Consider the following 18,889-nt stretch of genomic DNA (forward strand, 5'->3'; position numbering starts at 1 on the left):
TCAATATTTCCCGAAAATTTTTCCAACTATTTCATACAGAACAAAAATTTAGAAACTTTTATTCAATGGAGTTCATACCATTTATTAATGTAATATTGGGCAAGATATTTTGATATTTAGATATTTTGCAAGCGTGGGCTGTAACTACCGGTCTCTCTACTGCTGTACGGAGCTTTACTGTGCTGTCAGATTCTTGGTCAACAGTTATCTGTCATATTAAGACATTCACAGATGGTATTCTTACGTTACACGTCACAGAATTTCGAGGAGACCAGCTTTGATTCCGAATATATAAATCTGGTTGTACAAGAAACCCCCAATATTATTTCTGCTAGAAGACAAACTCATAACAGCTGCCATACCATCTTCGAGATAGTTACAGATAGTTAAACATATTATGTTAATTATGTTAAACATAATTATCAAATTATGTGATGGCAAAGATCTTATTATTTAAAGTAAGAAGCTATTAGTATATGGCGTAATAATGTCCAGAGAAAATATTCACAAATGTTATCACTACATTTTATTAAATGAATCTTTAAAATCCTAAAACCATGATAACAAATAGTCATAGTACCGAAATCAATACCAATATTATCATACTATGATAAAACATAGGGGCTCAATGGCTATGTACGAATAAGATGTCTGGTACGAAATATGAGCTCAGCAAAGAGCGGTAGCAAGAAGGATTGGGCTTTTCTATGAAGATGTTCATACAGAAAAATTATCAGAATATAGGGACTCGGTGAGAAATTAATCTCGTTGGGATTGTCATTGACGGTGCCGGGGCGGCATCAAGAAATTCAAAGTGGGAAGGGGGCTCGAGTTGATAGCATTATTAGACTAAAGCACCATCTTTGAAAACCGCACTTGAATGCTTCGCGATATTTTATGCCTATTTTATTATGGCCACAAAGCCATGGAACTTCCTTGAAAGAATCAACATCAGTATCCTCTTGACTTCTAAGGCGCACAATTAAAACTTTTCACGGGCCGTATTTAATGCACGTGGTCTTATCATCATCACAGCCGTCAAGAGAACATCTAGATGTGCATGTTTTCTTTGTTTGACATCAGAGGCTAAAGAGGGGGTCTTAATAGAGAGGGGGGCTCATTTTAAATTTTGGCATGATAATAGGGCTTGGTGGAACGAGGGCTTAATAGAGTGGAGGGGGGGGGCTTATTAGAGCTTTTACGGCTTGCCGATTTACAGCGATTTTCAATGATTCATTATCATTTGAGCCAATTCACGATGACCTTCGCAGATTTATTATGACTGATGATGATTCTCGATCACTCACAATGATTCACGGATGATTAACACTGCTTCATGATGATCAATGCTGGTTCACAACCATTTTCATTCATTCACAATGGTTCGTGATTATGCAGAGGTATCGCAAACTTGAAGAGCGCGAATGTGAAGAATCTGGTTCGGATAATCCAATTAACCTCGTGTCATACACGTCGAGGAGATTTTTTGACTGCATCAATGAATCACGGGTCGCCTAGAGTCAGGGAACGCTCTCCTAAAAATATGACATCTAGCAAAACATGGTACCTCTCCGGATTCTTCATGGAGGTTGTTTCAGCGGTATCAAAGAGCTTTGTCAATAATTGAAAATTTTATCGAATAGAAAACCTTAAGTCCAACAATAGGCCAAAATAAAAATTTGCAAAATTGACTTGCTGATGACGTTGAGTCAACATCATTTCGTAGCCGCGGGCAAAAGAAAGCGGGACATTAATTAGAGGAAAATGGTAATTCTTCGCGTGGCATTCTGTTACGGAAACCGTGTCACTTCGTTAGTTACTTACTTACTAATTTACAGGGTCCCCCACTCCTATATGTACTCATTCTTTGTACATAAAAACGGACCATATCAATTCTAATATTATCAAAGATTAAGAATTTATGGACCACTTAGCTTGCAAGATAACATTTAAATTAATCTCAAAACACATAAAAGTGTTTTCCCTCAAAAAGTTCATTAATTTTTCAAATAGTGTCCCTTAAAAAAGATTCAAACTAAAGAGCTAAAAATCATGATAGTAAAATAAACAACTTAGAACATTACCCAGTTATATAACAGTAAAAAAAATTAAAATAAAAGTCACTCCACGCATTTACTTTGATGACGCTGCAAAAGGCATCTTCTTTTGCTAAAGTTCATACCACAAAAACTTGTATTTTTCGGTATATGTGGCAATATCAAATTCATGATGACACAAGAAAAGCAGCTTAAAACAGGATCCTGAGAGGCATTCATTCGAAATTCGAGCAAATCGACGAAAAAGCGATCTTTTGTATTCCTGGGTTGCCTTTCCAAGTTCACGGTACACTTTTCTTCTGTCCAGGGGTTCTAAATATTAAGGCCTCTAAACCAAGATTGTATAAGGATAGGTTCTTCTTTCCAAGAGCCAGAGACATTAATAAAACATAAAACCCACAGGACACGTTGAAAACGAAATGAATAGACAAATTACTTACTGGCCTTTGGGGAGCTGAGTCAACCTCTATTTCAATTTTCGCTTCCTATATTTCCTCCTTTCGTCAATTTTGCACTCGTCATGTGCGGCTATGACGTGACACCGTACATCCACTAGCCTTAGGTTCACTCTTGTGAATAATAGGTCGTAAAAATATTCTGTATTCACCGTCTTTTCTTCCGGGCATTCCTCCGTTGCTTTGATGAGTTTTGGGAGTATTTCTCGACTTTTTTCAATCCTATGGGAGCAAAAAACTCTTGCAAATGAATAAATATTACTGGAGATCTGGGTACTTAAATTTGAGAAAGAGCAGAAAATTATTTTCTTAGCTGCTACAGTCCTTGCCAAAAATAGTTCTCCTGACGGCATGCAAACTTACCAAGCAAGTCTAAAACTACCTTACCAATACATCAATGCTGCTTCCAAAATATTGACCTGATAATGTTTTTTCTTTCAATAATCTCAATAACTTCTTCAGCTTTCAATAAAAATATTTTAGCATGAAAAATTAACAAAAATGTAATTGAAAGTAGGGGAGACTTTCCAAAAAAGGCTTTAGCTTTTTGTAAGTGTTCTAGCAATTTTGGCAAGGATTGTAGCTGATTCAGTTAAGGAAATTATTGTCAATTTAAAGTAAAAGAAGAAGGAAAACGTGGTGTTTTTTGTGTGAATAAAGAAAAGAACACGATAGCAGGTTGCTCGGCGGACACCGAAGAAATTCTTGCGGCCAAAAATCGATAAAGATGTAGCAAATAGGTAACACCGCAATGCGACGAGAATGAACAACAATAAATACACGTAAATCAGTGAAGGCTAATATCTCCCCCAAGCATACGGGGCTTCATCAGTGCAAAAGTAAACGGACTAAAAATGTACACGATGGTGTTTTTTGTCTGATGTGGTATAATTTCTTATTGTATCGTATTGAGTCATATCATATTGCATCAAAAAGAATTCTATTGTATGGCATTGTATTGTTTGTAATTGCATTGTATGACATTGTATTGTATTGTATTGTATTGTATTGTTTTGTATTGTATTGTATTGTATTGTATTGTATTGTATTGTATTGTATTGTATTGTATTGTATTGTATTGTATTGTATTGTATGACAAAATTTAAGAACATGCAACACTAATTACCGATGGTCAAGATTCCAGGTTTTAAAAAGGATCCTTGCATCTCGCGAGCTATAAGGGTTGATTTTGTGAGATCCTGTGCAATTCTCTTTGTTATATTGACCTTCACATTCAAACCAGCCTAATTTGTTGCAAAATTTCAATTCACTTTCACTAGATCGTGCAAAATATTCTTCATAGTACTTTTTGCTTTGCAATTTCCTGCGAAACTCAGCCAGAATAAACAGGAGTTCTTTTCTTCCTTTAGGGCTGACATCTTTCTGTAATAAAAATTTGCCTGCTTGAATTGATGGTCAGTAAAAAATATAATTATAACATAATTACTCAATAGAGAGCTATAATCAAGTTTAATTGCTGAGCTTCAGCCTGGGAGCCCAGGGGGTCAAGACAGCAAGCAGTGTTTTGGAAAGGCTAATTATTTCTTTTGTTTAATTTGACTAGAAGAACTTGCAGCTGTTAATTGCAAACTTATAACCTTAATGAAAAAATTTGGTGTTGGAAACAAACAGCAATATTTTATTTTGCAAATATTTTCTTTCTTAATTGATTTATTCATTTGACAGATAAGTTACATAATACTAAACAAATTTAATTAAAAGCATTTTTAAACAGTTTTTAAACTGATTTGGAATCAATACCAGGTAATTCAAACTGTTTCTTGGATTTTAAAATGGCTTTGCTTAAGGAAACATTTTAAAACTGCCATTAGAAAACATTTACTAAAAAACCTGGACACTAGCCCGGTCATCATTCAATATAACAGTTTTATGACCGATCTACACAAAAATAAAAAACGCTTTTCTGTAGACAGAAGGAGATTGTTTTCACCCTCCTTTGGTAATATTTTCTAAAGGCACGTAGCACAATTAATTTGAGAACCTTAACAGTTTAGATTAGTTCAGTTTATAATTTTTAAGTTCTGCTAAATACAAAATTTTTTAAAATAAACTGATAAAGTGTACATAAATATAAAAAAGACGATAACAATGATGTAAGAAAAAATAGTAGGGAATTTGCATGCAGGGATTTCTTAAGAAGGGGCCCCACTTGAACAATAAACTAATCAAAGAGAAAGCACCCACTTTTTTAGAAAAGATTCAAAATCAATTTAAAAATTGAAGATTAATGACAAATGTGCAAAAATCAGGCAACTATATATAAATGTTGTTTAAGGTACTTCCAGGAACTAGATGCATCCAGAAACTAATCTTGATAATTATTGGCAAAGAAAAATGTTTTGTGATTCTTTTGGAAAGCAGTAGATAGAGGTTATAATTCCTTGATGTTTACTGGAATGCTGCTCTTAGTTTTAACTCTGAGTACCATATTGATGAGCACAGTGGCGGATCCAGACTACCGCCATTACCGCTCGAGCGGTAGTCAGATTATTCAAAAAATTATAGAAACAAGGATCATTTTCATGTTTATCCTACTACTTCAATTAAACCATATTTAATTATTGAAAATATTTGATCGCGCTGCAAACCAAGCCTTTCTTCCTAGAAACATGCCTGAAATTTCCACAGAGACAGAAATATTTTTTAATCCTTATCGCTATGGAAATTGCGTGCCAATTGCCGAGCCACATGTTTGTAAATAGAAGGCTAGCATGGGGGGATGATGAAATCATGGCTTGCTAGCTAGGGGGGTTGAGTCGGTGTAGAGCGGATTCGAGCTGCACTGAGCGGTAGTCAGCCTGCCTAAACCAATCAAATCGTCAGAAATCACTGTCAACCTGGGGGGATGCATACAAATTTTGTTGACAACCAATGAACAACCGAGTTGACTACCGCTCAGATGGGGGGTTGAGTAGTACTGCCGCTCAACGCGGCTCAAACGTTACAGAAAGATGGGGGGGACGCCTACATATTCTGCAAGTGGGCAAACTGTAACTTCAAAGCCGATGTGACCCATTAATCTGTACAATACACAACTATTCGTAGGAATATATTTTAAAAGAATATTAAATTAAAAGTCAGGCCCACAATATTCGCCAAAAGTATGATTCTTTGTTTAACAAAAATTGCTCTCAATAATTGCAAATTTTATCTAGCTTTTTAAACTTGTAATTTCCAACAGGTCTAATTTTCATAAGTAATTGTCCGACTAAATGCGAGTTTTAGGCGACACTTCAAAATTCTGCCAAATGTATTTTTTTTTAATTCTATGGTGTTCCTCGTCTAAATGCCGTAAATTTTTTTTAGAATATCGATCCTCAGAATATTGAATAAGATTATTTATTTCTTCTCAAGCTTGTTGTAAGGATATATGAAATATCAGTAAAGCACCGCTTGTCTCTTGAAAATGGTCTACAATAGAGATTAAAGAAAGCAATAATCATTTTAGAAAACCGGGTGTGACCAAGAAATGGGTGTGGTCTAAAGGGTGTGGTCAACCCTCTATCTCATTTCGGCGGTAGTCAGATTTTTGGCTGGATCCGCCACTGGAGCAGATGCCAAAGTCCTGTCAATACAATCATATATAAAACAAAGTAGCTTTGCAATCATGTGTTTTTGTGAATGGCCTGTTTCAATCCACCACTGGGTATTTCTTAGTTTTTATTTCTTAGTTAAGGTTTACAGCCATTATTTTATTCTGGCATGTTGACTTTTTAAAGTCATTTACAACTGGAACTATCTTAGAACAAACCTTTAGATACTTAAAAGCAGACAGGACATTGAAACTCAGTAATACTTCTCAATGAACTGTAAACATAACAAGAAAGCTAAGCTTAGTGCTAAAATTGCCAGTAAGCTCAAAACATATTGGCCTAAAGTCATGATACTTACAGATTTGTCAATGAAATCTTTGCTATGATTGAAGTATGACCTTACTCGCTGAATTGCGCTTCTTCTTAGAACAGCTTCCTTTGTTTTCAGTTTTCCAGGAACACCTTCAAACCAATCAGGATCCTCTTCAATGTTTTCACCATCAACGTCAACCTTAAGGTTTTTGATAAAATTGAGGATTTCAAGCATATATGGAGATTCTGGATCCTGGAGCATATCCTGTGTAAGATTGATAACATTTTCTTGCTCGGATGAAATACTTTCCTGTATCTTTTTTGTAGCCAACTTTAAATAGGTAATATCTAAGAAGAAAATGAATTTAATTTTATGTGTAAGTCTGAAAAGTTATTATACGTGACAAAATCAAATTCTGTGAATGAGGGGGGGGGGGCCTTTCAAGCAGGATAACCTGCAAAATGTGCTAAATATCAAATGATGAACTGCAAAAGCAACTTGCAAAAGCAATTGGTAGCAACTAACACACTTAAGCACTGTTGTGAATACATATTAAATTACCAATTTTTAATAGTTTTTAAATAAAAATTTATAATAAAATTTTTAAGTTTTGTTTAAGTTTAAGCTTGCATAAGTTGCATGTACAGGTTGCCACGTCCCAGGTTATAATTAATCTTATGAATTGGATCAGATTTTCTGCAGATTTTATTTCCTGTGGTAAGCCATTCCAAATTTGTGGTCCAAGAGACCTGAGGCTGTTTGAACCGAAAGTTGTTTGGTTGGGCCTGTAGTGCTGCAAGTCTTGTGGACGACAAGAGGATAGGTTCTTAGTTCTAAAAAATTTTGTATTAATTTAGGATTTAAACTTTTCGCAGTTTTAAAAATTTCAATACAGAGATTAGAGATTAGAGAAGACAAATATTTGGACCAAAACTTTTTTCTCCTCAAAGCCCAATGTGGAGTCCATGTAGCTTATGCCCGATATATCCAGCATGGATTAACGATTTCCCTTTGTCTTTCCATTGTTTATTGCCGTATATCCAGTATTGGCTTTACATGGATTCTACCCTGGCTCAAAGCCAATGAAAGATTTAAGTCTTTTAGGCACACTTAGCTGGGTTACTGCCTTTTTATAAAGTTTGGATATGTGAATGTCAAAATTCAATTTTTGATCTATAGTTACTTATCTCAATTGACCTATCTCGATCCACAACTGGGTATATATTTTTCGTTGTGTTTTTTCGGACCCTCATCCTGATTTTTTATGCTCTTAGGAATGCCAGACAGGAAAGCTTTTAAACAATATGTTACAAAATGTTTGCTTTCTCCAAAGAGACAGTGAGAACCCAAGGCCAAAAACATAACATCTGCAGGGACCTTCTTCTTTACAACATCTGTCTTTCTTAGGTGCTAGGCCCCTTCTGCCTAGTGTAAGGGCGCGGTCTGGTGCCGTGACCCCTATGGATCCCTTGGTGTCTTTAGCCTAAGCCCTAAAACCACTATGAAATAATTAAAATCAAGCTACTTAAAAAGACAATTAAAATCAAGCTATTTCATACAGTGGCCCATAACTGCCACTCACTGAAATAAACTGATTCACATAAAAATGAAACAGGTTCGCATTGAAACAAAGTGATTCCCGCTGACAGAAAAACTACTCACACATAATTCAAGCAAATGGCACAAAAAGAAAAAAGACTCGCAGAAAAATGAAACTTGTCACACATTTTTAGTTTCAGTCGCATAAAATACTGCAAATCGCACATAAAGCAGAATGAGTCGCACAATTAGAAAAGAGGTCACACTTAAAGAAGAATGAGTCACACGTTGGAAAAGGGTAGGTTTTTTATTGAATTGAATGAATTTCTGTTCAGCGATGATGTTTTGCCCAAACTGCGGGAATTCCAGAGACAAGACCCACTTTCTCATCAGTGGAATAGAATAATATATGCGTATTTTTGGACTATTAGGACTATTGTTCAATTCGATCACAGAAACATGCAGACAGGCTAGAAGTCCAAACTCAGCTAGTTACCCGAACTGCAGTGTACGACAAGACAGTTTACTACGAGATCTCGGGTAGGCAAGAGCAAAAATTCAAATGTATAAATGTACACTATAACATGAGTTTATACTTCTAGTGTACACACAAATATTAAGTTTTAGGTACAAATAACTTCGTGAGAAACTGATTCGGTTTTAGAGGGAATTATTCTTTTCATTTCATGAAACTGATAAGATTTATTTTCAAGAATTCAAATCAGTGCCTCCTTAGGTAAAAAAGTGCTATCTGTCCAATTTCCCTAAAGGTTTTACGGAACGAAACACACAACGAAACACAAAAAGTAAACTATTACAAACGAGCTTCTTTATGTGCGACTCGCTTGAAATTTGTGCGAATCAGTTTTCTTTTCTGCGACTCGCTTTAATTTTGTGTGAATAAGACTTCTTTTTGTGCGACTCGCTTTAATTTTGTGCGAATGGGATATCTTTCTGCGCGACTCGCTTGAATTATGTGTGAATAGTTTTCCTGTCAGCGTGAATCAGTTTGTTTCAACGCGAAGCTGTTTTGTTTGTATGCGAATCAGTTTAATTTGAGTGCGTGGCAGTTATGGGCCACCGTAATTTCAACATTATTAAACATTGAAAATTAAAACAGCACTTACAACCATCCCAAAACTGACCAGGCCTTAAGACAACAAGCACGGTTTGTTCTGGCAATGTGCTAAAATAACTTTCGTCCTCAATCTCAGTGCCGTCCGCTTCTAAGACGAGCCTAAAATCAGCATCGATTTCAAATTTCTTTGCAACTTTTTCACGAAGCTCTTTTAAACTTGAAGCTGTCATACCAATTCGACCCATTTTCGTTCCAGCATCTTGAATTTTAAACGGTTTTTGTTTCCTCATATTGAAAAACCGTCGAAGAAAATCCATTCCCTAGCAAAAGTGAAAGTTATAAAGGTGTGTCGCTTATTATAAGGTGGCTAATTTGGTTTTGAATACGATCGTCACTTCGTAAGACTGTACAAGACTATAGTATGCAGCGAAAAAGACACGAAAAAGAATTTTTTTTGCATTCATTTTCTTGTAATCGTCTAATCGCCGGTACGCTGTAAAGATGCCGAAGTCCAAATAAAAAATCATAAACCGGCCACGGAAATTTTCTGGATGAAGCCCATCAAGTGACGAAATAGATTGTCTGAGGACGAGGGGGCTAAATAATATGTTGGGGAAGCTTAAACCCTCCCTTGCCACCACTCCTGTTTTTCTTTCTTTCTTTCTTTTTTTCTTTCTTTCTTTCTTTCTTTCTTTCTTTCTTTCTTTCTCTCTTTCTTTTCTTTTATCATCCATAACTCCCTTATAAAACAAAAAATTATTTTCCAGAGGGAACGAGCGAACTTGTTGTCTCGAAACACTTTTTCACAGGGATCAATAGAATCTTTTGACAAGATCTCGAGATTTTTGCAGGGAACATTCAAGGGCATCTTTTAGGGAACACGGGAAAACAAACGGGTCATTAGACCACAGAATTAGATTAGACGGTCTTATATTGGAGCCTCTAGTTCCGTCGTCTTCGGTATTTACCAACGTTACTTCCCATAATATCCATCATCTCTAAGTTGTTTATTGTCTTGCTCGCCCTTTTTATTACCATCTTTATAATGATTTGTTTCTGTCGTCTTTGGTGTCTTATTGGTGAAGCGGTGATAAACGTTTAGGGGGGGCTTAGTATGTGTTTTCCCTGAATATTATAACTTCGTTGAGATAAAATTGGCCAAATTGGTCGGAAATTCGATGAATTTTTCCTGATTGGCGAAGAAGAGGGGGGAATCTGCATCTCACTGCCCCTGTCTTCTACCCTTTTGCGACTCGTTTTAATCAAGGCGGTTTCGTTTTGTTTCCCATCTTCTTGCCAATATTCAAGTTCTTTGCACTATCGACTATTTTCATAATATTTCGGTCCAGCATCAGTCTCTTGTCTACTATCCTCTTTTCTTTGATCCTTTTCCTTTTCCAACCTGACGTCATATTCTGTATCCTTCCTTTTTCCAGTCACTCCAGCTCAGCGTTCTAAGCCGCAAGTTATTGCGCTTACCCGTCTTTTCATCCTTCCCACTTCTTACTATCTTCCATTTTTTCATTATTTCATTATCCCTTTAACATTTCTCTATTGTTCCATTCTACCATTTCAATTTTCCCAAGTACTGATAGTGATACCCTAGTGATGGTCTTCTGATTTCTCAATTTTCCATTTTCTTTCAATATCAACTTATATTCTCCATGTTCAAAGTAAATCCCTTCTTCATTTCCATTTCTCCATTGTCTATTGTCTGTTTCAACCTCCAATATGATCCACGACCAGAAAAATGAATTTCAGGCAGAAATGTAAAGTCACGCAGTGAAGAGGAGGAAGGTGTGTCGACCGGTGTGATGCCATTCGTATTTCTAAACCGATATCCACTAATTAATAAAGGGTAGTGAAAGGGGGCACGGGGAGGGTCCCTAAGCTAAAACGTTTGCAGATCGAGGAACGAATACTCGTAGTGTGTAAATTGCAATTAACAGATGTACTGAGTTTGAGAATGAGCGTATGTTGCCACTTAACCGTTTCTTCCACGATTGTGCTGGTTTTTACATGTTTGTACGTTACCTCTGTACGTTATTTTATTATAGTCATTTCTATATTCAAATCTCTTTAAACAAACGTTTTAAGTGGAGTCCCGCAAGGTAGCGTCCCTGGGCCCTTTCTTTTTCTTAGTTCTATTAATGACTTGCCAGATTGCATTGAAAACAATTCCGCGAAAATATTTGCCGGCGACTTGAAATTTTACCGAAAAAACTCGGGCAGCAGCCAATCAATTCAGGATGACTTTAATCGAATCGAAAACTGGTCCAGCCAGTGGCAGTTACCTTTAAATGCACAAAAGTGTTCTGAGCTCCACGTAACAATAGAGAATTAAGAGAGGGAAGACCTAAATACGTATTACATTATAGACCAAAAAAGCAAACGCCAAATCGAAATCAAAGTTATTGTTGATACTAATGTCAAATTTCAAAAACAAATTGCCAATTGTGTAACAAAATCAAATGGCGTCTTCAAAACATTGTACTTAGCTTTAGTTGTATCATGTTTAGAATCTGCCGGTGCCAATCTGGAGCCCAAGCCTCGTGAAAGGCATTCGTTCGCTCGAAAGCACCAAAAGAAGAGCCATAAAATGCACAAAATTAGTGCCATCGCTGAAAAAATATTCCTGGGTCGTTTGCAGATGCTACACCCTTTTATTGACAAAAAACCAGGGGTATAGTGCTAGGGGAGCTGAGTCCCCACGCTAATGACGAAGGGTTGCTAATATCTCATCTTCCTCAAGACACCCCCCCCCCCTTTGTTATTGTGATGTTACTAACGTGCACCATTGAACAAAAAGTGTAGCTTAAAACAACTACAGATTACTCTTGATGGCTTTAGTCCAGAACATACCTGCCAGGTTGCAGTCTAAAACTCATCCTGAAACTATTCAAAATTTCATCCCAGTTTCGGATTCAGAACAGCAAATTCATTTTCGATAAAAAGTTTAACATTTCAAGTTATTAAGATGTTGACAATATGATGGAAATTAGTTTGGAACTCTAGAAGCAAGTTGACATTAAACATTCATTACTGGGGGTGCACAATGGCATTCTGGATTATTTGTGTGGTCATGTTTTTGAGCCTTTTATTGTCATAAATGCATATTGCTAATACTTCAATTATAAACCATAGTTCAAAGTTGACAAGATTGTGTGCTTGTGCCCGTAAAATTTGACATGGCTTGAGAAATTTACTTTGAAAAAGTGATATTGTTGTGTGGGAGAATAGAAGAGCCACTTAAACATTAAACTTAGTCACTCTCTCCATCACTGGCTTTATGGCTTTATAACCTATCTAAGCAGGTCTGCACAAAAAATTGAAGAAGTAAAGTCATTCTACAATAGAAAACCAGTAAAAGTATTGTCTAGTTAGCATATTTTGTGCAAAAAATGTATGATATATTTCAACACTTGATCAGCAAATAGGCACAGTTTGATAGGTATAAGCAGCATGTTTGGTAGAAACAGGCTTGTTGGTGATCTAAGCAGAATCCTCGTGAAAATTTAGAGATAAACAAAAATTCAAATATCTAATTTATTACCAATTAAAATTTCTATTTGATCTCTTGAACAGTCAACAAGACATAAGTCATAAACAAATTAACTAGCATACATTATGCATACAATTTTCAAACCTCTTACATTTATAAGAATTAGACCAGGTACATGTACCAACATTTGGTAAGTAAAGCCTAAAGCATCAAATACTGGTTGCACTTAATAAAATACTTTTCATCTCTCATTGTTACCCTGAACCCTAGCTTAGATAAAAGGCATAGGTTGATCAGGAATACAGTCCTGATGCCTAATTTTCTAAGCACAATAGTTAACACACGTAACCTAAGTTTGATTTGATGAAAGGCTTTTCCCTCATAAACACTAAAGACCCTAAAAACAGTATTGACAGGCACCTTTTGTTGTGCTTATAAATAGAAATGGTAACAAATACAATTTAGTCATTGGAATATTGTAACTGCGTAAAAAGATAATATGGTGAATCTATTCATATATATGTGACCACTTGCATGCTAAAGAAACAAAACACTTTGATTTGGATTAGCAGTTAAATAAGCTTTGGTTAAATCTCAAACAAATAGCTAATTTGACTACTTATTACATTGGTTTCCCTTCTTTGTCACATAAAAGTTTTCCCAAAGACCCTCCAGGATGATTGCGAGCGAATTCAACTTTTGTGTACTTCCTCCTTTTTATCATTTCAGCTACAACGGCATTTACAACCATTTCCTAAAAAAATATCAAGGAGAATAATTTGACTTGCAAAAATTAAAAAGCAAAATTCTTGCTATAATTACCTTAACACTTTGGAATTCAACATCTTTGAGGCTGATTACAAAACCAACATATTTAAAAGGACCTTGAATCCAGCACTTTCAGGCATGAAATATTATAAACAGTAGGCTGATTAGGAAGATGAAAAGATCCAATATATTTGGAAGATCATTCGTTAAAATGTAGATAAAGTAAACACTTTGCACTGGCATGTGGAACTTTATCTAGCAATGTTTTGACACTGACTGACACAGCTCTTTCTTGTAATATCAGAGTGAAAGCTACCTATTTAGAGGTCAGCATAAGGAAGAAAGATACTGACAAATCAAGGCATAGCAATGCACAACAAATGTCAGAGAAAGATGGTTCAAACCATGCCAAGTTATACAAGACACAACAAAAAGAATCCTTTGATAAAATTGAGACTAAAGTATAGTAGAAACTAAAAGGAATTGCACAGACAGGAATAAATTTGATGTAAATACTAAAAGTGATTTGTCATTATCAAACTCTGAGTTCTTAAATATTATTGTATAATAAATCACATAAGTAAACCCATACCTGTAGCATGACACTTGTTGTTGGTACTCCACCAATTGGTTCTTCTAGAGGGTGGTCTACTTGGTATGTAAGGATAGCATCACTAACTTTTGCCATGTTGCAATCTGGCTTGCCAACGATTGCTAAAATATGGACACCTCTTTCTCTCAAAACTTGTGAAGCAAACACACACTCTTTTGTGTTACCGCTGTGCGAAAAGAACACACAGACATCTCCTCTGCGTGCTTTCCCTAAAAACAAAAACAGTAATAATTAGTGTTATGCTATAGTAGATGAGAAAGAAATGATGGCTTGGTACTTGCCTTGCACCAAAACTTGCTAGACTTGTACAAATAGGACTAAAAGCAAAGGGATAAATTACCAAGATCTCCATGGGTCCATTCAGCACCATGCACATAATGGGCAGGTGTTCCAGTTGAGGACAGTGATGCAGCCATTCTTTCTGCAACTATTCCAGATTTTCCTACATGAAAAATGATTGACAATATTATATATAACCCATCTTTCATATGCTTAAAAAACTTATATCTAAATTTATATCTAATTTATATTTATATCTAAATGTTTGCAATAAAATGAGTGTTTAAATTTTTCCTTCAAGCATTGTTCCACTTTTTATTTCTATTATTTATGCTAACCTTATTTAGTTTTAACCATCAAGATTAGATAAACTAAGAAGTGTAGGGGGACTATTAAGAGACACTATCATAACAATATAAAAAAACAAAACAATAAAGCAATTCAGAGATCTGTAGCAAAAAACTTTCCAAGTCTTATGGACTTTGCATTTACTGTAAAGATATATGAGGAAGAATAGTAAGTCAAACCACTTTGCTCAGAACTCAAATTATCTCAAATTGTTAACAAAGTCTTGTAAAAGCAAACCAATAATGTGTGGAAACCTATTGTTAGTTTTTTCAAGTATAACAACAAAGGTTTAATCAGTATAACAACAAAAAGGTGTGGCTTTAGATTGTTCTCTCCAAATTTATTAATTCATTTCAGCTGTTGACGCTTGCTTTCCTTTGTTACTTACCAATGCCAGAAGTTATCAGAGTTCCATCACATCTTTCTATAATCTCTACGAACTTCTTTGCAGCACTCATATCCAAACAAGATCCAAGAGCAACAGCTGCTTTTGCATCAGCAGTAAGACTCCTTGTAAATTCTGCCATGTGATCTAGTTTATGAACTTTTATGTCATCCTTGAATTCCCTATGTTCGCTTACTTGCATTGCATTTGGTGACATGGAGCTGACATCTGTGTTTGGCTTTGGCATCTTGAAATCCTAATTTTTTGTGATATTGTTGAAATCTAGAAAAAAACAAGGATCAGAAATAGTTGCCTTGGCCATGATATAAATTGATTACACCAAAAAGTAGATATCCCTTCTTGCAGGGGCGGCTGGGAGTAAATTTTTTTTGGTATTACTTTTTCAAACGTATGGAAGATGCACGAAAAAGGAAAATTAACAATTTCTTTATGAAGGAATTTTGAACCTCCTCAGCTGGAGGGGTATAGGGGTTTTGCAACCACCCCCCCCCCCCCTCCAAATTTGGCCCAGCCATACATTGGGGAAATATGCATGTCTTCAATTGACTCTAAACAACAAACAAAAAGTCACTAAAAAGACATGAATTGGTCGGATCAAAAGCAAATTATCAGTCGATATACACATTTTTGTAAGCAACTAAGAATCCGAGCGAATGCTAAAAGTTTCTAAGTTAATTGGTAGTTTTAGTGTTGTATCTCCTAGAAGATAAATGCAGATACTTCCTTGCTAGCATATTTAAAAGAAATCTATGGAGATCCTGATTTCCTGTTGGTCTTTTTAAACAAACTGGACGGCTGTAACTTTTGTTCGAAGGGCTTGCGAGCGGTGGTGAGTCGTGAAAAATATTTGGCGGCCCCTTCCTCTTAGCCACCATGTGGGCCCGTTATCAGAATCGCGATTGTAATAACGGAAACCGCTGCGTGAAAGCAATCTGAACACATTCAAGGTTCAGTTCAGTTCATCATTCATTTCAAATGCCTTTACATAAGCAACTTGCAACATTTTGAATAGCTACAGTTTACAAATGTACAAATAAAATTTGAAAGGATGCAGGCTAAAAATTTATGATAGAAAAATACATGACGAGATATATCTGGCACGGTCTTTCAGTTCGAGACGTTGCTAGTGAGTTAACTCCACCCGTTTCAAAATAATTAGAGATACACTTTGAACATCCAGACTATGGTCATTCACTTGATCTTCCACAACACGATTCATTTTGAAACATCTAACTTACAAGTAAAATCATATAACAGCACTGGCAAAAGGTAAATGGCCACGTATTAGAATCCCAGAAGTAATAACGGGGCTGCTAGGCTCCTTTATTTCAAGGACCAAGAACAATTGATTTTTACGTCATCGGTGAGTCCCGTGACAAAGACTTTGCTGTTTCCGTTATTAGAAATGCGAAAGTAATAATGAGACCGGGAGCCTCGAACTAGCTTTGAACCATTTGAAATACCATTGAAAAACATAATAGGCTTCCTGTGGTTAAAGATTATCAGGTAATTATCATCCCCTCCAGATGAATAGAGGACAGATACCATATTATTTCTTCGTCATTGGTTGTGTCTAGCCTTTGCCGAATGCATCAAACTGATAAAGACTTTGGAAAAAGTGTTATTACAGTAATAACGGTAATAACACTGCCCGCCGCCCCTGCCTTCTTGTGAAAACCAATTATTCTAAAAATATGTCATGATGATGATAACATAGTTTGCAATTGAACTAACAGATCAACCAACTTAAGATGACTCTACAATCTTGATTCAATTTTAGATGCAAAAGAAGTTTCTGCTAAATGTGAAATTCTGTTGATTCAGCCAAAATAAAGCAGAAATGGTCTTTATGATTGTTGCTAGGAGCTGGAGCAAAATTTCTAAGCGTACTTGATTCCAGCCATTTTTAACAACAAACCTAGTCACCTAGAAACCTAGTCACAGAAAAAAAACTAAGAAGGTCATTATAGATCTAAAATATTCTATCAATACCTGTCAATAAAAAGGTATTTCAAAGCATCAATAAATTTATTCCATAGTCAAATTCTTATGTGAAACATTTAAGACCACCAGGGGCACAGCCAAATCACAAACTTAGAGATCTACCAAACACCAATAATATTCTTTAGCTTTGCTTTTACACAGCACCAAATGCATAAAAGCATGGTGGGTTCCATAATGGGTAAGATATATCATAATCTGTCTCATTAAGTAGTGCATTACTGAATTTATGTAGAAGAAGTAGAGTTGTATTTATGTAGAAGAAGTGCATTACTGAACTAGGCAAAGCAGAATGGTTGCAAAGTCTCAACATTGTCTCTCTAGGATTGTGGAACTCATAACAAGTAATAGATGAATAAAATTATTCTTTGTTGCAATAATGGTATGAATTAGTTATCAAAGGTACTCCTTGACTGTCTGCCCCTTTACAACGCAGGGTGGTACTTGAAAAGCCATTCAATGCTTTAAGGTTCTGGGTTTATTTAAAGAATAGCTAACCTTCCCACACAACTCAAACAATATCAGTCAACTTTATTGCTTGGCAACCATGCTACTTTTCAATTATTCATCAAAGGTGAATTTCAGGCTTTATGGGGCACTGTGCGAATGGATCTTCCATATAATTTTCATTTAAATTTGTATCTCATGAAAAGGGGACGTTTTCCTTGCGTCTGGGCAAAGAAGCCTCATTCTGACTAAGTTCTGACTCAATATCTCAAACCAGAAAGCATCAACTGCCAGCAATTACCCTAAAACTTCAACAATTAAAAGTAAGTTTAAATACGTTAAGTATGTGTTGGAAAGTTTCACGAAATCACAGTAATGCAAGGCCACAAAACGCAGCTCAAATCATCCTCGCTCGTGTCTGCAATTTTTACGGATTGTAGACAACATTTTGATCTACCTGTGCATTGCACATGGGAAACTCAACACTGCTCACAGCTTGAACGCAACATGGGGCTACGACTAAATCAAAACATAGACGTTGGCATAAACGTTCCACGTTCACGTTCCAAAAAATCAAGATTTTTCAGCAAGCATATTCCACATATCAATAAAAAGAATTTGCAAAACAGCTTTAGCAGTGAAAACGTAATTTTGCTTACGTTAACTACGATAGTGTTGGAAGGTTAAATCGTTTCCCGTTCATCGTGCTTTTGGGCCTACCTAGGCATGTTGCAATAATTGTAACGAAATTGCAAATGCAATAGTCTCAATAAATATAATGGAGGCGAAATAACAGATAAGTACATAGCATTTAAATTACCTTGTCAGGAGTGCCTCTCCACCTTCTCCAATTGCAGAAATGACTGCTTCTAGACCTGCCCTTCCCTATCAACCGTTTAACGCCAACTCACAATACAAAAGGAATTCCCAACCTACGGCTACACACCTACGGTTGCCATATACATGACGTCACCCTAAACATGAATGAAACGACATTTTTTCTTCCGTTTCACCAAATTTGTGGTCCCTTAATAACACGTGAATATTTTATCGTACAAACAAGCTATTCTGGAAATTTAGATTTTTCACAAGTTTATTGAGTTTGAGTTCATTGATAAAATTACATTTTGTGCCTGACAGGCTTCTAGGAAACTAATTTTGATGAAATCAAAGGTTTCTGGGATGGAGCATTTTCCAATGCTAAACGAGTTTTTAACAGAATAACATTTAATTTTAGGGTCCCTGGGTAATCCACCCTAACTAAGCTACTAAGGGTAGAAGTCAAATGCAAACAGGCCTATAAGGAATAACCGTGTAGCCATTAATTAACGAACATAACTTCGTCACAGGACTTCTTCATACGCAGTCGGTACCATGGAAGTGTCATGACAACAGCATAGTTGTTTTCGTCTTAAACAGAAACAAAACTAAAACTGCGAAATACACTACTCTGCGGGTTATGAAAGCTCCCAGAAGACTATCATATAAATATTTGCTAGTATTTGGAACTATGATGAACAGTCCTCACT

The 18,889-nt window shown here is 35.9% G+C and overlaps 2 protein-coding genes across 6 annotated transcripts in view; both read right to left on the reverse strand.

The window, feature by feature from the left end:
• Positions 1 to 9,390, reverse strand: part of LOC148957941 (DNA fragmentation factor subunit beta-like) — a 57,501-nt gene extending 48,111 nt beyond the window's left edge. For 2 of the 4 annotated variants that reach the window (XM_089114144.1, XM_089114143.1), the window contains exons 1-4: positions 9,046 to 9,384; positions 6,425 to 6,726; positions 3,639 to 3,895; positions 2,498 to 2,734 (exon numbers count right to left, since the gene is read on the reverse strand). In XM_089114144.1, the coding sequence (XP_088970270.1) occupies positions 2,524 to 2,734; positions 3,639 to 3,895; positions 6,425 to 6,726; positions 9,046 to 9,313 (1,038 nt within the window). In that variant the 5' untranslated portion in view covers positions 9,314 to 9,384 and the 3' untranslated portion in view covers positions 2,498 to 2,523. Of the gene's footprint in view, positions 1 to 2,368; positions 2,735 to 3,638; positions 3,896 to 6,424; positions 6,727 to 9,045 lie in introns of those variants that run through there. The other 2 variants (XM_089114145.1, XM_089114142.1) reach the window with 2 other exon arrangements.
• A 3,138-nt stretch (positions 9,391 to 12,528) lies between these two features.
• Positions 12,529 to 18,336, reverse strand: LOC135688126 (uncharacterized). 2 transcript variants are annotated; one of them, XM_065204838.2, is made up of 5 exons: positions 18,181 to 18,336; positions 14,895 to 15,173; positions 14,220 to 14,321; positions 13,859 to 14,088; positions 12,529 to 13,252 (listed from the first exon to the last, which is right to left on the reverse strand). In XM_065204838.2, the coding sequence occupies exons 2-5, from the start codon at positions 15,136 to 15,138 to the stop codon at positions 13,121 to 13,123; spliced, it is 708 nt and encodes a 235-aa protein (XP_065060910.1). In that variant the 5' UTR covers positions 15,139 to 15,173; positions 18,181 to 18,336; the 3' UTR covers positions 12,529 to 13,120. The 2 variants fall into 2 exon arrangements, with proteins under 2 accessions (XP_065060910.1, XP_088970275.1); XM_089114149.1 differs by lacking the exon at positions 18,181 to 18,336 and having other exon boundaries at positions 14,895 to 15,193.
• Between the last annotated feature and the right edge of the window lie 553 nt (positions 18,337 to 18,889).

Source organism: Rhopilema esculentum, chromosome 19 (genome assembly GCF_057945365.1).
Source record: "Rhopilema esculentum isolate cy_ngs chromosome 19, ASM5794536v1, whole genome shotgun sequence".
In the NCBI taxonomy this organism is placed as follows: Eukaryota; Metazoa; Cnidaria; class Scyphozoa; order Rhizostomeae; family Rhizostomatidae; genus Rhopilema; species Rhopilema esculentum.